Genomic DNA, 19,173 nt, shown 5'->3' with positions numbered 1-19,173 from the left:
AAATACTGGACTGATTGTTTTCAAACCAGCACAGGATTATGCTCCAGGATAAGCCTGAATTTTAAAAAACATTTAAAGAGACCTTAAAATAAATATATGCTAACTGATGCAAAAAAACCAACATAGCAAACATGTGGGGCAGAGTTCGATCAAGAATGTATTACAGCTAAGAGAGCCTTAGTCCAATTATCAGGTTACTTTAAACAAAATCTGTCTTTTATCTTACAACAACAATTAAAGGAAAATAAAAGGCAATATAAATCTCTTCTAAGAGTTAAACAGGAAATTGCTATGAAAGAGCGATGGGCGGCAGTTATAAAAGCTGTTAAGAATAATGATTCAGTTGGATTTTGGCAGCTAACCCAGATGCAGGCATATTTACAGAGATCTGTCCCCATCTCCCCAGAACAATGGGAGAACCACTTCACAACGCTCTTCAGCGAGACCTCCTTTTACCCGCAACCGGATATTTCCCTGACCTCCTTACCTTATTGGTCCCCAGTAACAATTCAGGAAGTGAAATGCTTAATCGGCCAACTTAAGAGGGGTAAATCTCCAGGAAATGATTATATTCCTCCAGATTTCTTGATAGCAAACATAGATTGGTGGGCGCCAATCTTAGCTGCACTATTCACCTATATAGACCGAACAACTCATATCCCCACTGATTGGGGCCTTGCAGCTGTCGTCCCAATATATAAAAAGGGAGTGCAGGATGACCCTTTGAATTATAGGCCGATAAGTCTCCTCAGTGTCATCAGCAAGTTGTACGCTAAGCATTTGTGCCTCAAACTTTGTGAGTGGATGGACCGGGAGGACATTCTGGAACAAGAACAAGCAGGTTTTAGACCTGGGAGATCAGTAATGGATCACTGTATTGTGCTCCAATATCTAATAGAAAAATATGTTTATTTTTATTAAATCCCATTATATGCAGCTTTCATTGATTTTCAGATGGCGTTTGATTCCATCTCAAGAGGCATCCTCTGGTCTAAATTACTTAACACGTCAATTGATAGGCGACGATTACTACTAATATATAGGCTTTATGAAAATTCAACTCTCTGCATTCGTCTTACCCCTGCAGGTCATCTTTCAAAGAAGATTCCAACAAATAAGGGAGTCAGACAGGTCTGCATCTTAGCGCCGTTTTTATTTAACTTTTATGTGAATAACTTAATTCAGCGTCTACAACAAACAGATATTCATGCGCCCAAACTATCAGATAGACGCATACCAATCCTTATGTACACTGATGACGCAGTGATTTTGTCTCAGAGTAGAATAGGCTTGAAGAAAGCCTTGGGTGTGTTGGTCAGTTTTTGCAAAGAAGAACAGGTAGTAATAAATTATACTAAAACGAAGATAGTTCATTTTAGTAAGGAAAACCAAAGTTATAATTGGTCAATCGACGGCCACAAAATAGACCAGGTTAAACAATTTAAATATTTAGGGATGACCTTCCAGTTTAATGGCTCCAAGAATGCTCACATCAGCTTAATGGCTGAAGTGGCTAAACGTAATATTGCAGCAATACAGAAATTTTTTTGGTCTAAGGGGGGGAACTATATTCCAGCAGCAATCAAACTCTATAAGATCAAGGTAGTTCCTCAATTACTATATGGAGCCCAATTGGGGATGTATGCAAAATTTGGCGAACTCGAAAAAATCCAAACGGGTTTCTTGAGGAAGCTATTTGGCACTCCCAACTATGTGTCCAATGCAGTGATCCGCTCAGAGGCGGGCATTCTTAAATTGGAGTCCAAGGCCTGGATGTTATCGATAAACTATTGGATAAAACTGCATCTTTTCCCAGCAGGATTAATCCTCAAATTACTGGCAGCAGAACCACAAGCATCCTGGTGCAAGGAAATAATGCATAAGCTTTCCTGCTGCGGATTATCTCCCACTTTTTTGTTGGAGGCTGGTGCGACTACAGCATGCAAATTGGTGGTCAATATAGAAATACAAAATGAGAAGGCTATTTTACCAAAATTTTACAAATCTGTACAGTTTAAGAAAGATTTAAGTCCAGCTACTTATTTGTTTATGATTACTCATTGTAATCATAGATGGGCCTTCTCTAGGGCGAGGTTTAATGCCTTTCCATCAGCACTATTATACGGGAAGTATAACAAATTGCCCTATGAAAAGTGCATATGTCCTTGCACCCAGGAGATCGAGTCAGTGGCCCATATTCTTTTAAAGTGCCCACTTTACCAGGATGTAAGATAGCAATTAATTAATCCCCTGCTAAATAATCTGAAGGGGAAAACCAGGGATTTCCTCATAAAGTATTTATTAGCTGATGAAGATTCAGTAATTTCCAGAATAGTTGCTAAGTACTGTTATGTGGTTTTTAAAATAAGAGTCTCAAAGTTATGAGTGTATTTTAAAATTGCCATTTTTAGATATATCAATCAATCAATCTTTATTACGGTCATAGACCAGCACAGGTTATAAAACAGTAATACTATACAATAAATGCTATATAAAAGGGGGGGGGAAATGTTACAGTATTACAGAGATTGAGATTGATATAGCAGATAGGGCTGAGATGGGAGGAATCTAAAAAATACAAAATGTTTAAAATATGCTATAAAGCACAAACAGAGTAGATATATGTATATGCTTATTTTAAGGATATTATGCTATTTTATGACATTTACCATTGTATATCTCTCTTTTGGTCATTGACCGTAAATAAAGTAATCTGAATCTGTGGAGCATCCCTTTTTAGGAGTGATATTTAAACTGCGGTATCTTCGTCATTTTTCAACAGTTCTGCACCAAATTTGGAGGGGTGTTGTTTCCTGCCACCTAGTTGGTGTCTGCCTGTGATCAAGTAGATTTGGCAGACTGTTTTGACTTTATGACCAATAGAATGTTCAGGTCTTATAATGGTAGAATGTTAAAACTTCTCCTCTTAACTATACTGGCACTACCGTGCCAGTCTAATGTCTGAATATCTGTACATGTGTTTAGATCAATATTTGCATACACAGATTAATGTGACTGAAACATAATATGTGCATAGCATTTAACTTTCTCAGTTGTTTTAATGAAACTACAACTACTTTATTATTATTATGTTTTTACAAATTGTGGTCTCAGTATTATAACCAAGATTATAACCAACATAACAGAGAGCTGGCCTGTACGTCTCTCTCTCTCTCTATATATATATATATAATTCTCTAAGGCATACCCGTGGTTATTCCCATGCGTGGCAGCGCTCGTGAGAGTTCATGAGCAGAAGCACCATGGTGATTGGGCAGTGGATATTCCATATGCAAAGAGGGAGGAGGCACCTGTGAGAGCGGAAGCAGAGAGTGAGAGCGTGGTGATTGGGCAGTGGGGATTCCATATGCAGATAGGGAGGAGAGCCTGCCATGATTAAGGACAGTTGGAATGCAACTGTTACTGGTTGGAAGATGTTCTTGATTGTAGAGGAGAGGAATCTCCATAGATAGATAGATAGGATAGTGGGCAGGGGTCTGCAAAGAGAGGGGTTGTTAGGGAGGAAAGAGCCCCTTCAGGAGAAGGAGGCTGCCATTGTGTGAATTAGATGAGGAAACAAGATTTGTTAACTCAGGAAGGGGAGAGAGGGGGAGAAAGACAGAGGGGGAGAGAGAAAGAGAATAAAAGAAGGGAGGGGAAGAGAGAAAGAAGGAAGGGCAAGGGATGGGCCTGGGCTGTTCAGTAGCCTGAGGGGAATGAACAGCCATGGAAGTGGTGGCAGTGAGGAAGGGTGTGGTCAACTGCTGCTGCTCCTGTGGGGAGGAACAGAAGCAGTTCGGGCGATGGTGGGGAGGTCTCTGGGAATAGGGGGCTGCAGCTTGGCCAATAGGCTTCAGCAACGCTGCAGTCGCAACCAAGAGGGGTGAGGGGGATGGAAGCAACCAGATGGAGGAGGAGGAGGAGGAATACGGCTCAGGTGAGGGGAGCACAGGGGGTGAGGGGAGCAATCAAGTACTAGTGTGCAGATGCTCTGTGTGGGTTAAGCTAGTAATATATAATTCATGACTGTGTGACTTATGTATGTTCTTTTATATATTTCATATATATATATATATATATATATATATATATATATATATATATATCTTATATCTTTTATAGTGTGTGTGTGTGTGTGTGTGTGTGTGTGTATATATATATATATATATATATATATATATATATATATATATATATATTCTTTTATAGATCCCTGCTAACTGGGCAAAGAGGCACCTTTTTATAGTGGTGAATCTCTTTATTTAGCAGGGGGAGAGTAACTGGCCCTATCCACCCACAGCACAACATCCCTCCAGTGACTGTTGCTGGTGTCTATCTCATGTTTCTTTTTAGATTGTGAGCCCTTTGGGGACAGGGATCCATCTTATTTATTTACTATTTCTCTGCATAAACTGCCCTGAGCCACTTTTGGAAGGGCGGTATAGAAATCGAAATAAATAAATAAATAAATAAATAAATAAATAAATAAATAAATAAATCTCCATTACAGTATTTCATAGTTCAAACACATCATCCGTAGATGGTAATTGATATTTGATGTGTCCAAAGATTCTTGTATTTTCTTTACGTATCAGGAACTAACTCACTTCAATTTCAGAAAATTTTAAAATGTTGTTTATATTGTATATTTGTATATGTGTTGACAATTATATGAAAAGAAGTCAGAGAAAGACAAGCCAAAAATCCAAAAGTGGCTCAGCCAGGCACCCCTCTTTTGCCGTGTACCGCGATGCCTTTGATTTAGACTTGTGAAGACTGAGGGCATACACACAACCTCCTGGCCACCACTCTAGTGGGCTGTGGGGAAGGCAGGAGCTCACCGGCCTTCCTGGCAGGTGGTGAGTGGCAGCCGTTCTGGCCTTCACCGTGGCACCACATGAGCGGCAGCGCAGAGAAGGCAAGAGCTAGGAGTGGGAGGACTTCCCCTTCCCTCATGCCAGGGTGCCCCGCGCCACAAGCACAGTAGCCGCTCGTATTAATAAATCATGATAATAAACTTTATTTCTTAGCCGCCCCATAACAATTTTTTCTCTATTACATGAGAGCAGCCCCCAGCTTGAGGCCAGAAATGGCAGTGGGCTGGGGTGGGGGAAGCCTTCTGACCTGGCAGCGACCGTGCAGACAATTGCTGCCAAAGTGAAGAGAACCTGAGGTTTGTGTAACCTTGGTTAACAGTTGGGAAGGAAGTTGGGCTAGTGGGGGTGGGAGTGCCGGGATTAGGACCAATCCAGGCGCTCCACACGAGCAGCCTAGTCCAGGCTGGTCTGTCCTAGCCTGGGTTAGGCTGCTCATGAGAATAGCTTCACTCAATATTCTGACCAGAGCCCTATTCAGACAGTTTTTAAAAGCACTGCTGTAAGCATGTGCAGCAGTGCAAACAGATCAGAAGTCCTGCTCCCAGTTGTCGTCCTCTACTGCTGATTTGATTGATGCAAGTTTGCTACCTACAGGCACCTACTCTATTGGTCCCTTTTGTTCCCCTTTTGCAATCTTACCATCGAAACAGGGCAGGTCAGCACAAGAAGGTTTTGCAAGATCGTGCTGCCCCACTCAAGTGTCAGAAGTTTCTGTTACAGGGCAAGCCACTGTTTGGGCACCTAATCATGACACTGAACTTCAGAAAAACCCCACAGTATCCTGAGTGATTATTACCATCTGTCACTTTCAAAATCTGATTCAAAGATTTGGACAGTGATTCTGGAATTGCCATATTTTCAATGAATCTAATTACGAGTCACACTTACATGAACAAAAAGTGTGTGTTGTATTCATAATTTTCTGTGCATTGTTAATATTCTCACAGTAATTCAGCCTTCCTAAACCAAATCATCTTCATGAAATTTTATTTTTTTATGCCAAACAATGTGTTCTTGCAATAAATATATGGATCTAGTCAAAACATTGTTCAAGATATTTTACAAGTTATAGATCAAATTTAAAAAACAATAACATACATAATACAAGAACAACTACTAAGAACAGTAAGTAAGATCTAGTTTCGATTTTAAAACTTAGATTCAATTCCAAAAACAGGAACAATAAAATATAGCAAACTGAATTGAAATGGGCAAATAAAAAACATGTTTACCCTGGCACCAAAAGTATATAAATGCCAGAATGCTTGCAGAAAGGCAGGATATACCTTTATATATGAATTAATTTTTTAAAATAAATTTAGATATGAGGTGTGCAGATCTAGGGAGAGCATTTCACAGATGAGGTGCCGCCACAGAGAAGGCCCGTGCTCCAGCTACCACCTGCTTGACCTTGGCGGGCAGAGGAAGCTGGAAAAGGGCCTCACTGGATGATTTCAGAGCATGGGCAGGCTTCAGTGGGGACAGATGGTCCCTGAGAAACCATGCTATAACAATGTTCCCTTTCATCCCAAACAACCTTCACTTTGCTTACAAACTATTTGTATGGAAGAACAACTGTTTATGAAGCCTTAAAACTAGAGAGCCTGCAATGCAGTATGTGTGTGTGGGTGGGGGGAATAAATAAATGATAGATAGATAGATAGATAGATAGATAGATAGATAGATAGATAGATAGATAGATAGATGTGCAAAAATACTTGCTAACGAAAGAACTAATAATTTATGATAAATTAGCATGCAACTAGAACCCACTAGAATTTAAATCAATGGGTGAAATTTCCATAGAAATCAGTTGCTTAATAGGTAACTGGCGCAGCAGGGAAGTTACTTGCCTAGCGAGCAAGAGGTTGCTGGTTCGAATCCCCACTGGTATGTTTCCCAGACTATGGGAAACACCTATATCAGGCAGCAGCGATATAGGAAGATGCTGAAAGGCATCATCTCATACTGTGCCGGAGACGGCAGTGGTAAACCTCTCTTGTATTCTACCACATGGCTCCTCTGTGGTTGCCTATGTAGCAAAAACCACTCTTCCAGTAGGTTTTGCATAAGACTAGGGGTACCACACCTTAAGTCCCTAATGGCGCAGCGGGAAACGACTTGCCTAGCAAGCATGAGGTTGCCGGTTTGAATCCCCGCTGGTACCTATATCAGACAGCAGCGATATAGGAAGATGCTGAAAGGCATCAACTCATGCTGCACAGGAGGAGGCAATAATAAACCCCTCCTGTATTCTACCAAAGAAAAACCACAGGGCTCTGTGGTCTCCAGGAGTCGACATCGACTTGACGGCACACTTTACTTTTACCACACCTATAACAGTGGATCAGTAGGATTTGGTTATCAAACTCGAATCCTAAGGAGGGAAGAAATTTCCACTGAAATGAGAAATTTCATCACCATCACCCAGATCCCGTAATATATTTATTTGCATGTGTAACCCTAGTTCAAATACAAGTGAACAGACTGGTATTGTACTTGAGCAATTATTGATGTACCAATAATGGACCTATCAGGCTCACTAAGTGAAATCACACACACAAAAACTATTTCCCAGCTTCTTCAGAATAAGCAAGATACAAAAGAATCCATGAATAAGAAAAGCTTTTGATGGCTGACTCTGGGCAGGAAATCCAAGCTATTATTAGTACAGTGCATCCAAATAGCATGTTCATGGACATTATTTTTGGCTTTTGTCTACATCTCTGTCTGCAGGGAATCGTCAGTATTCCAAGGGACATAAAAAGTAAAAAGCCTTTGTTGTATTGTGGTCCATTCTAAACACAAAATGCTTACCTTTCACCAGTATGATTAAGAAAAGGCTAATGTAGCTTTCCTGCACGCTGAAGCATGAAGCATGTATAATTTAATAACGCTGATAAATCTTAAAGCCAGGAGCATTTGGCTAACACATGACCCACTTTTTCAATCATTTGGAAGCATTTACATAACAGCCTCATTCAAGCTCTCCATTTTCTAGATATGGAAAGATGTCTGAAGCACATTTGAACAACTCCCTGAATTGTGCACACTCAGATAAGGTTCTTGAAAGATTCAGTGTTCTTACAGACCCTTCCACATACACCTGAATGGAAAGAGCCTGGAATTAAAATAATTTATATGGGGGGGGGGGACACTGGACTCAGTCTCCAAGTAATAGGTTCAGTTGCCCATCAACATCTACAGTAAAATATCAAATCTAGTGTGATACAGTTATCAATAAAATAGTCAAGTTGAAACCATAAAATAAAATCATTACTAATATCAAACATATAAAATGTATACAAATCTTTTGTATTCAAATCTTACACAAGATCCTATTATCATCCAATACCAATATTCCAAACCACTAAGTACAAATATGTCTTGTCTCTCCTTTGGTCAGAAAAAACACTGATCTGGCTTAAATAGCTGTATTAAATAGTTAAATATCATTTGTTGTTAATAACACTAATCACTTGAGGAATTCAAATTAATCCTGAAAATACGTAAATACATATGTTTATAATCTCCATTACTCTATACAGAGAAAACAATCACCAACCTCATGTAATGCCACTATGAAAAGCAATTAATCTAATCATTTAGACCCCCTGGTGGTAATGTCCGAGGCTATATATCCAGAAAAGTTCTCTTCTTAAAAGGAATCCACATGTTGTCACATTATTTGTTTTAGCCCTTTCTGTGCACCAAAATTTCAGTTGTTCCACTTTATGGTTAAAATCCAAAAAATGTTTGACCAATTGAGCCTATAGTCATCTATTTTGAATACAGCTTTTATGTTCCATAATTCTTATCTTTACACATCTAGTAGTCATTCCCACATAATATAATAACCAAGGACACTGAATGATGTACACGACGACAGGTAGTCATGGCCAAGTGGTTAAGGCGATGGACTAGAAATCCATTTGGGTCTCCCCATGCAAGTTTGAATCCTGACAATTACAGAGCTTTCCTGTTGTTATTTAGAGATGAAAGCTGGTCTTGTGGCAGCAAGCATGACTTGTCCCCTTAGCTAAGCAGGGTCTACCCTGGTTGCATATGAATTGGAAGTGTAAGCACTGTAAGATATTCCCCTCAGGGGATGGAGCCACTCTGGGAAGAGCATCAGAAGGTTCCAAGTTCCTTCCCTGGCTTCTCCAAGATAGGGCTGAGAGAGATTCCTGCCTACAACCTTGGAGAAGCCACTGCCAGTCTGTGTAGACAATACTGAGCTAGATAGACCAATAGTCTGACTATATATGGTCTATATATAGTATATGCAGCTTCCTATGTTCCTATGACTCCCTTGGTGTTACATATGAAGAAATATCTCAAATGGTATTCCCTGGAGTCTCTTGAGTTGACAACTTGACAAAAATCTATAGCTTCTGACAATTAGAGCACTCTGTGCATCTACCACAAGGAAATTGTCCCACAGGGATGTATCCATTAGGGATGTGCACGGAATGGATTTTGCGTTTCATTTCAAGCTCAAAACAAAATGCAGATGGCCAAAATGTTTTGTTGAAACAGCGTTCGAACTGGCTGTTTCAACAAAACGAATCTCAAAATGTTTTGAGTGTTTTGGCCATAGGGAACAATGGGGAAATGTAAAACACCTCATTGATCTCCATGGGTAGGTCCTAGGGACACCAAAGTGGGTTTTCTGGTAGGGCATGATGGGTGCCACCTACCAGCCAACCCACAAAAGAAATGGGCAAGCAGGCAATTTTTAGATAATTTTTAACCTTTCCCCAAACCCCTTTAACAATCCTATGGGGGCCTGGGGGGGGGGGGGTGTTAAAAATTGTTTTAAACTGCACGATATCTAATTTTTAGACAATTTTTAACCTTCCCCCAAAACCCTTATATGATCCTATCGGGGCCTTGGGGGAGGTTAAAATTTTGTTTAAAACCTCACACTTGCCCATTTCATTTGTGTTTTGGCTGGTAGGTAGCACCCATCATGCCCTACCACACAACCCACTATGGTGTCCCTAGGACCTACCCATGGAGATCAGTGGGGTGTTTCACATTTCCCCATGTGAAATGCACCGTGCAGAGGTCCCAAACAGGCCCAAACTGCCCGATCTGTATCATTTGGGAGCAAGGTGGGCCCGTGTGAGTAGCTTTATCACTTCCATCTCTGCTGCCTGGGTCCAGTGCCCAACCTCACCTGTGTGCGGAGCTCTCCTGAGTTCTCTCTCTCACACACCTCACCTGAGAGGTGGGAGGAGCTCTCACCACTGTCCCTGCTGTGCCACTACACAATGATATTTCTAGCATAAAGGGGAAAAATTAACTTTCCCTCCCGCCACAAGATCCCTTACCCTTGCCCCTGGGGCGGTAAATCTTTGGTGGCCTGTTGGCAGCAAAAAGCTTAATCTGCCCCTGCTCAAGGCCAGACAACTCATCAAAGCAATCACCAATAAATATCACACACACACACACACACACACACACACACACACACACTGAGAGAGTGCTGCCATTGTCCATTTCTCACCACAACACTATCTCACAAACAAAGCAAACCACAACTCAAGGAAGGAAGGCACCCAAGTTCTGCCTTTGTCAATCTGAGATCCAGCAAAACCAGATAGTTAGATCAGCATAGCACAGCATATTATACTCAGTGCTGAGAAAATAAAATCACAAAAGACTAATTCATTATTAATAAAACATAATTGTCTATACTGGAGATGTGATCAAATCTTTCCCAGAGAGAAAAAAGAATAAATGGCAGTCTCTCTTCATATGAGAAAGTCCTAGTACTGACCAAAAAACAAGTAGTATATCACTTGTGCAAAAGACAATCCTTAAACTGAATCCAAACACATATCGACCCTACAATGGTCTTCCTCAGTGGCTTGAAAATGATAAAGATTCAATCTCCCAATAATAGGTTCACTTATCCACACACATACAAGATCCTATTATCATCCAATACTAATATTCCAAACAGCTAAGTACAAATATGTCTTGTCTCTCCTTTTTTGAATTAGAATAATTTATGTGGGGGCCACACTGGACCCTGAGAACAAGATGTGGAGTGGGGAGTAACTGTATTTGTATGATTCAATGTGGTAGTTACCATTACACATATGGAACTGGCATTGTGTTGTGTTTAGAGTGTTAGACTAGGACCTAGGTTCAAATCCCCACTCAGCCATGGTCATTGGATGACCTTGGGCCAGTCAGTCTCTCTCGGCCTAACCTACCTCATAGGGTCGTTATAAAATGAGGGGGACCATGTATGCTGCCCTAGTTTCTTGGAAGAAGGATATTTATATCCTCCTTTCTTCCACCATGGAATTTGTCACATTTATATCTCTCTTTCTTAAATCATGAGATTCCCAGATGGTTATCAGTCTAGGTACTGACCCAGCCTAAAACCAGCTTAGCTTTAGCAATATGGCTACATCGTGTGCCTCAGTACTCAACTTACACTGATTCAAGGCCCAAGATTCAAGAGGTCCACTGCTGTTCTTCCCCACAGGTAAATTTAAATGAGACCTAACTCCTTTAAATCACACACTGATATACCTTTCCTCAAAGAAATCTACTCTATATGGAGGTATTGTGCTGGGATGGCTGGAGTTGAGCCAAAATCTTTCTTCCACTTTCCTTGTCTCCTTCCTAACTCCTGCAAATATGTATAGATATAGATATTCCTCTATATTTAAGATAGGGCCTGTATTATTTATAAATCATGGAATTTTAGAGTGGGGGACCTTGGAGGCCTTCTAATCCAACCCCCTGCTCTGTGCAGGAAACTGCTACAGCATCCTGACATATGGCTGCCCAGCCACTGTTGAAAACCTCCAGCAAAGGAGAGACTACCACTGATGAGGCACTCTCTTCCACTGCCCAGCAGCTTCCACAGTTAGGAAATTCTTCCTAAAGTCTAGACTCAGTCTGCTTCCTTGTCTTTTCAACCCACTGGTTCTGGTCCTGGCAGATGCATTATCATTATGGGGATCAAACAGGAATAGCCGAAGAGAAAAGTAATATCAACCTCCGTTAACTTTCCTCTCCATTCACCTTCCATTGGGTGTCTTGTCATTTCATTTGTAAAACAATTTTTATCTGAAAATAAAAATAAAAATGAGTGAATCCATAAATATGATGAAAAGTATGTACATAATACCATTTCATTTTATTTACTTTTGTTCATATTATGATATAATTCATGTTGCCACATACAAAGTTTTGTGCATCACCAGAAAATAGGTCAATACCATAAAAGTCAGAGTGATTAAAATGTGCTTCCACTTGATGAAAAAATTATATTAAGGAACTCAAATTGAAATCATACAATTTAAAATAACTTCGATAAATGACTACTATCTTTAAAACATATCCCTTTTTAATGGCATGCAGCAAATTAGTTAGCAAGGACCAAAGCCTAGAAGAAAGGTTTTCATGGTGTCTGGTTTTGAGGGGAATATGGCAAAATGCATCCATACATTTTAGAGACTAGAAAATTAAAGCAAGAATATAAGATAAAACAAGCATCTCTGAAATAGTGCAGGGAACAAAATATGCTGGAGCCCTTTAGTGCTGATTTGCTAACTGGATTTGCTTGGTTTTTTGCTATGCTCAAGTATAATTCCCCAAAGATGATTCACAGAGTGGACAGCAGGAGAGGTACAAAACACAAAAGAAATCCTGTTATTTAGCATAACTAGCAAATTCAGTGTATAAGGTCTAGAATATGTATAGGAAGAAGTTTCCATAGATCACTAACCATTTTACATGATGTCAAACTCAAACAAACATACAAACATGTTAAGTGTCAAAGACAGAAAACACATTCAACTTTGCACAGCAAGTAAGCAAACGTATCATTTGTCCATTCCCTTTACAGGCGATTATCTCCACTGGAGGTACGTCTTTGTTCCCTCCAGTCTCCTAACATCCAGCTACTTACCATACCACAGTAGAAGATGGAATCTAAAGTCTCTGAAGGTGGCCTGAACGTGACTCTCACGATTCGACTGCTCATGCATGGAAAGGTGAGTGAAGGACACGTGTCTTCTTGCAATCACTTCGGGCTCAGGCATGACAGGGAGTGATAGTCTACAAAAATCATGGCCAGCTTATGAAGTGCCCATTCATCAAAGGAGCCATGTAGAATTTGCTATGTTCCAGAGTAAAGTGGTGCAGGTGCTCATGTAGGGGGGATTAATTTCCACCAATCTCCTGTTCCCTCTGAAGCAACCTGAGAGTCGCACAACTCTCAGGAACATCTTTTCAAGTGGCACAGAGCACTTCAGAGGAAAGGAGAGATCAGTGAAAATCATCTCCGCATATGAGCAGCCACTCTGTTTTACTCTGAAATGCAGCAGCTGCACACGCACTTTGTAAGTCAGGATTGTTTGCCAATATGTACAAGTCACACACATTACCTTTGATGCCTGACAAATGCACGGGCAACAACACTCGCAAACTTCAATTTCTGTTTTGTCAGGAAGCAAGTGGTGTGCTTCAATTCAAAGTATGTGCATCAGTTGACATCCTGTTGGACATGCTGATGCAGGCAATGGGTCACTGGCTTCCTCGGAGGAAGAGGCTCCTGACCCAAGCTCCCCATGGTTCATGCTTCATGGAACCAGACACCATCAAGCAGAGAAGAGTCTGCTAGTAGAGGTGCATGGTCCAGAAGGACCAGAGAGATGACACCTCAGGTGGGGGCATGCAGGATGTGATGTTTTTGGTAAATCCATTCCTTGATCCAGGCCAGCTTTTGAATGGGGGTTTAGTTAGGGTTTAGTTGTATTCCAGTCCTGGAGTAGAGGTGGGGCTAGCCAACAGCCAACAGCAAGAGCACTGAAGGCAGACTGTGCTTGCGTCTCTGTAGATAGTATCTATTTCAATAAGCCATGAATATTCCTGATTCCACTCCACTGCCTTGTCCTTGCACACCGCAACTCAACTAATCAATCTTTATTATGGTCCAAGACCAGCATAAGATAGAACAGTAGAGCACAATTCCAAAAAATAATAATTATGGAACAATAAAACTATATTACTTTAAAGTTACTACTCTAATAGTGTAAAGCTATATTATAATACTACAAAGCTGGTATACCTAGAAAAGAGGGTAACTATGAGATTAGTAAAGAGCTGTATTTAGAAAATTATGAACATATAAAATGTGAAATATATATAATGCAAAACAAACAAACCCGGTGGCTAAAACAGGGTATATAAAATAAGGCATCTAAATAGGAACACTAAAGAAGTCAGTGATTTAAAACTGCAGAGCTGATGCAAGGGAATGGCCTAGTAGTCATTATCGGCAGAACCTACATGCTGCCACGCAGAACTTGGCAGTGTCAAAGACGAAGGCCGGGTCTTCATCCGAGAGCAGCAACCAGGTGTAGACATGGTTTGGCCGGTCAGGGTACTTGCGAAGTGGCAGAAATATAAGCTTGGCCCAAATGTCTCTGTAAAAGGGGCAAAAGAGGAGTACATGTTCTGTGGTCTCTACTTCCCCCATGTCACAGGGACAAAGTCTCTCTGCAATTGGGATCTTTCTGTATTTGCCTTCCAATACAGCGTAGGGCAGGGCATGATAACGGACGAGGGTAAAAGTCCTTCTGTGGCTTGTGATTCCTAGCTGTGACAAGTGCGCAGCAAGGGAGGCATCTGTGCCTTTCTGAGGACAGGAAGGTTGGAACCCTGCCTAGATCAGCCTGGTGCTCAGTGTCCGTTATCCTCTGTTTGATGACTGACGGAGGGGCCAAGCCCCGAGTGTTGAGGGATAATTTAAGCTAGAAGTTAAGAATGGACAACCACACTCTGGCCTCAACCATTATCATGGCGGATTCCAAGTGAAGGGTGAGGCACTTGGAGGGTCGATCTTAGAAATTTGGAATGCACCCGTGCCAAGGGGGCAAGATTGGAGAGGGCCCCCTGATTGGGCACCTATGCCACAACTCTTTCCTCTGGATTCTACAGAGGGATGCCTCTGTTCTGATCATATTTATATCCAGGCAGAAAGCAGCATGTGTCAAAGCTCTGTGCATCATGTGTCAAAGCATGTGTCTCCTTCAAGATTTGTCTCATGGCTGTCTCTTTCTAATTAAACAGAGAAGTGTGCCTTCGAGAGCATTTACAGGGAATCACCCTGTCACATAGAATTGTATGTACAAATCACAAGTAATTGAAATCTTTGCACATTCAGTGTGCATTAACTCTGAAATGCAGATATGTTTTCCTGCGACTGCTGCTTTTGATGAACCATTCACTGAGGCCCAGTCTGCTGGAGCTATAGGCTAACATGATGTGCAGCTTCTCAGTGGCGCTGCAAACTGTGCTGCAGACTTGCAAGGCGGCCTCTACGCTGCTGAGGATGAGTGGTTGCACAATCAAGGCTACCGCTGTTACTCCCACTGCAGTGAATTGGAATAACTGTGGTAGTGCTGATGGCACAGCCACTCATTCTCAACAGTGCCGGGGCTGCTTTACATGTCCATGGCAGACTCTATGCGGTTTGCAAAGTCAGCAAGGCCGTGTGCATCATGTCAGCTGCTTCACTTATGCACCCTTGCTATATAATTAATATGGAAAAATAATATCATCCACATGCTACAGGATCTGTGCTGGGAATCAATCATAGAAGTCATCCTATACCTGAAATGAGTAGTGGTGTAGTGGTTAGAGTGCTGGGCTAGGACCGGGGAGACCTGGGTTCAAATCCCCATTCAGCCATGAGACTTGCTGGGTGACTCTGGGCCAGTCACTTCTCTCTCAGCCTAACCTACTTCACAGGGTTGTTGTGAGGAGAAACCTAAGTATGTAGAACATTGCTCTGGGCTCCTTGGAGGAAGAGCAGGGTATAAAATGTAAAATAATAATAATAATAATAAATATTCAGACATTATTTTTAAAAAGCTGTACACAAGTATAGCCATCCAAAAATGCTCCAGAAGTCCACCCAGAGCATCATTTACCTTCCCACTGGAATTCTTCATGGTTACTGCAGTGCTTTTCTGAAGAGGTGAATGCCATAACTGTGATGGCAGGTGTTGCCGTGATTGGCAGACTCTGGTGCCCTGATTTAGGTGACCGAAGTGTGCATAGATGACCGAGGTTGCAAGCCATGGGTGTTTGCAGGAATTTCCCCAGGGAGAGGCTCTGTGTGTGTGTGTGTGTGTGTGTGTGTGTGTGTGTGTGTACACACCCTCCCACACACACACCACATTCAGCATGGTGTAGTGACTAGAGTGCTGAACTAGGACCGGGGCGTCCCGAGTTCAAATCCCCATTCAGCCATGAAACTAGCTGGGTGACTCTGGGCCAGTCACTTCTCTCTCAGCCTAACCTACTTCACAGGGTTGTTGTTAAAGAGAAACTCAAGTATGTAGTACACCGCTCTGGGCTCCTTGGAGGAAGAGCAGGATATAAAAATGTAAAATAAAATAAATATACTTCTCTACATTAATCCAGCCATGAATCTGGGCAGGGGAGGCTGCTCCTCTTGCTTGCGGGCACAGAGAGTAGCCCTTTACTTCACTGTATCTCTTTTGTCTCTAGTAAATAATTTGCACCTTCTCCTATTCCCCCTGACTACCAATATATTTAGGCAAGTGTATGCTATGAGCTATGTGAGTAATGTGTTTTACTAAAGAACGTTCTTCTGTTGTCTTATTTTGTTGTCATTTTTCTTTTAAAACAGGAAGTTGGAAGCATCATTGGAAAGGTAATTTCAGTATTCTTTGAGGGCACAGCTGTGCATGTGGGAGGGAATTATTATGGGGCTCAGTCGAGTCTTCTTCGACAGTGTGCCAAACATTACTTGCAATAAGAGTCCTGTGTGGGCCTGTGCCTCAGATACATTCAATCCTTCCTACTTTCCCTAAGCCACAGCCTCTACATCATTCTATTGAGCCTTTTGCTGATTATTCATCCATCCTTTATTACCGTCCTTGACCAGCACAAGAAATACACATTAAAAACACATCCCAGTACAAATTAAATCCCAGGAGCAGAAAATAATTAAATAATTTCCTATAATTATTTGAAACAAATAACTAAATCACTAATATATACCAGTCAAAAATGCATTCTATTGGATATTCTTGCCTACCGTGTTCTGCATTACACAGAATTTGGCTACACTGGACATAATATCAGGATTCTGATCAAAAAGAGCATAGTATTCATCAGAGCATCCTGACAAGTTCTACTAAAAAAGAGTAATAAAAGTATTACAAGTATCACTATTAAAAACACAGTATGATAGTACATGCCCCACTGATTCAACTGCTCCAGAACCACATGGACATGGACATTCATTAATTTGAATCAGTAAGATGAAATAAAGCATGGTTCTGCAAGATGTCTCAACCTACAGACATGAATGTTGTAAAGTGATGGTACCGTTCATACTTTATATAAGGAATCATGTAAAGAGCCATCTTATGGCGGTCTAGCCACCCCAGTATTGCCTATTCTTTTGTCAGTGGCCTCCAAAACTGTAGGTAGAACCATTTCCCTACTGCTAAAGAGTCTTTACCCAGAGATGCCAGAGATTGAACTTGAGCCCTTCTACATGGAAAAATATTAAATAAACAAATCTTTATTATAGTCTTAAAGGTAAAGTTGTGCTGTCGAGTTGGTGGCAACTCCTGGCGACCACAGAGCCCTGTGGTTGTCTTTGGTAGAATACAGGAGGGGTTCACCATTGCCTCCTTTCACGCAGTATGAGATGATGCCTTTCAGCATCTGCCTATATTGCTGCTGCCAGGGGCGTAACAAGGCTGGAGTGGGCCCAGAGACAAAATTTTAAAATGGGCACCTCGCTGATACACACACACACACACACACACTTCACAATATATAGTCATGTGACTTGCCTCTGGGGGGCCCCTCGAGGTGTGGGGGGCCCCAGGCAGCTGCCTCCCCTTGCCTAATAGTAGTTACGCCCCTGCCTGCTGCCTGATATATGTGTTTCCCATAGTCTGGGAAACATACTAGCGGGGATTCAAACCAGCAACCTCTTGCTCCCTAGGCAAGTTACTTCCTCACTGTGCCATTAGGTGGCTTAGACCAGCATAAAGTAAAAGACGCATGTATCAGGTGATATTAAAAGCAATTAAAAGCAGTTAAAAATGATAGAGTCTAAGCCTATAATTTATAAAGACTGTATCTTTATAAAATTACTACTATGATAAAATTACATGCTGTGAGTCTAAAATCTATAAGTGACTGTCAAAAGTGGTAAAGGAACTGTAAAATTTCTAAAATAGAATAGTCCTCATGCTACTGAGTTACAGTAGAGTTACAGACTATAGAGTGGCTGCTTGCAGCTGCGGCTGGCAGACTCAGGGATGGGAGGGGGGTCTCCATAATGCACTGCACACTCACGTGGTGCATTATTAGAGCTCTGGGGGGACAGGGTGATCTGGGGGGAGGGGTGTCCCGGCCCTCCAACCCTTGGAGCTGCTGGCAGGAGCTGGTGCTCATCCGGGCAGTCAATCCACCCACCCAGGGATGGCAGAACGATCTTCTTTGGGGCTTCCTACCCGCAAAACGGGTAGCCCTTTCTCACAGCTCATGAGAAAGGGCTCAGTGTCTACAAAATATAAAAAGATAAACTGAGACAGTAAAAGCAGTAGGGCTGAATAACTGAGGAATTAGCCCTTGCTGGCAGAGCCCAGCAAATTTTGTACCCTGCCGCGCAGAACTCGACAACATTGTATGCTATAGAGGGATTACAGTCTGAGAGTAATGAGATGTAGCGAGATGTAGGATGGGCCTGAACGCCCTGGCATCCTATCAAGAAGTGGGAGAATAAGGGTGTTTTGTACGTCACTATAGAACAGGCAGTGAAGGAGGGCATGCTAGATAGTTTCAATGCCCTGAGTCACAGAGGCACAGATGTTACAGGAAAGGGATCTTCCTGTATCTTCCTTCAAGGACATCCGAGGGAAGGGTGTCACAGTGAGCCAGAGTAAAAGCCCTTATGGAGTTAGGTACTTCTGGCTGTGTAAGATATCCAGCAGGTGTTTTTATGTACCTTAGACTTTCAGAGAGAATAAAGTTCGGGAACCTATCTAAGTTGGTTTGGTGTTCTCTGGCAGTTATGCACTGTTTGATAAGCATTCTGACCTGTTCATAACCCAAGGAAATTAAATGGGAAGGGAAGAGTCCAAGTAAGGATAGTTTCACAGACAGGGATCTCTTCCGCTGGATTTGAAGCCATCCACCAATGTTGAGGGGGCTAGGCCAGTTGGGAGGAGGGATAATCTCAGCGAGTATGGACAGCCAGACTCTGGCC

General features: G+C 41.7%; 1 protein-coding gene across 19 annotated transcripts in view; it reads left to right on the top strand.

The window, feature by feature from the left end:
* The window catches only part of PCBP3 (poly(rC) binding protein 3), a 114,443-nt gene that overhangs the window by 30,238 nt on the left and 65,032 nt on the right, over positions 1 to 19,173 (top strand). For 16 of the 19 annotated variants that reach the window (XM_053286235.1, XM_053286237.1, XM_053286238.1 and 13 more), the window contains 2 exons: positions 12,754 to 12,901; positions 16,570 to 16,593. In XM_053286235.1, coding sequence (XP_053142210.1) covers positions 12,833 to 12,901; positions 16,570 to 16,593 — 93 coding nt within the window. In that variant the 5' untranslated portion in view covers positions 12,754 to 12,832. Of the gene's footprint in view, positions 1 to 1,087; positions 1,132 to 5,155; positions 5,174 to 12,753; positions 12,902 to 16,569; positions 16,594 to 19,173 lie in introns of those variants that run through there. The other 3 variants (XM_053286241.1, XM_053286240.1, XM_053286242.1) reach the window with 2 other exon arrangements.

Source organism: Hemicordylus capensis, chromosome 1 (assembly GCF_027244095.1).
Source record: "Hemicordylus capensis ecotype Gifberg chromosome 1, rHemCap1.1.pri, whole genome shotgun sequence".
Lineage (NCBI taxonomy): Eukaryota > Metazoa > Chordata > Lepidosauria > Squamata > Cordylidae > Hemicordylus > Hemicordylus capensis.
This window is presented reverse-complemented; position numbering and strand designations above follow the sequence as displayed.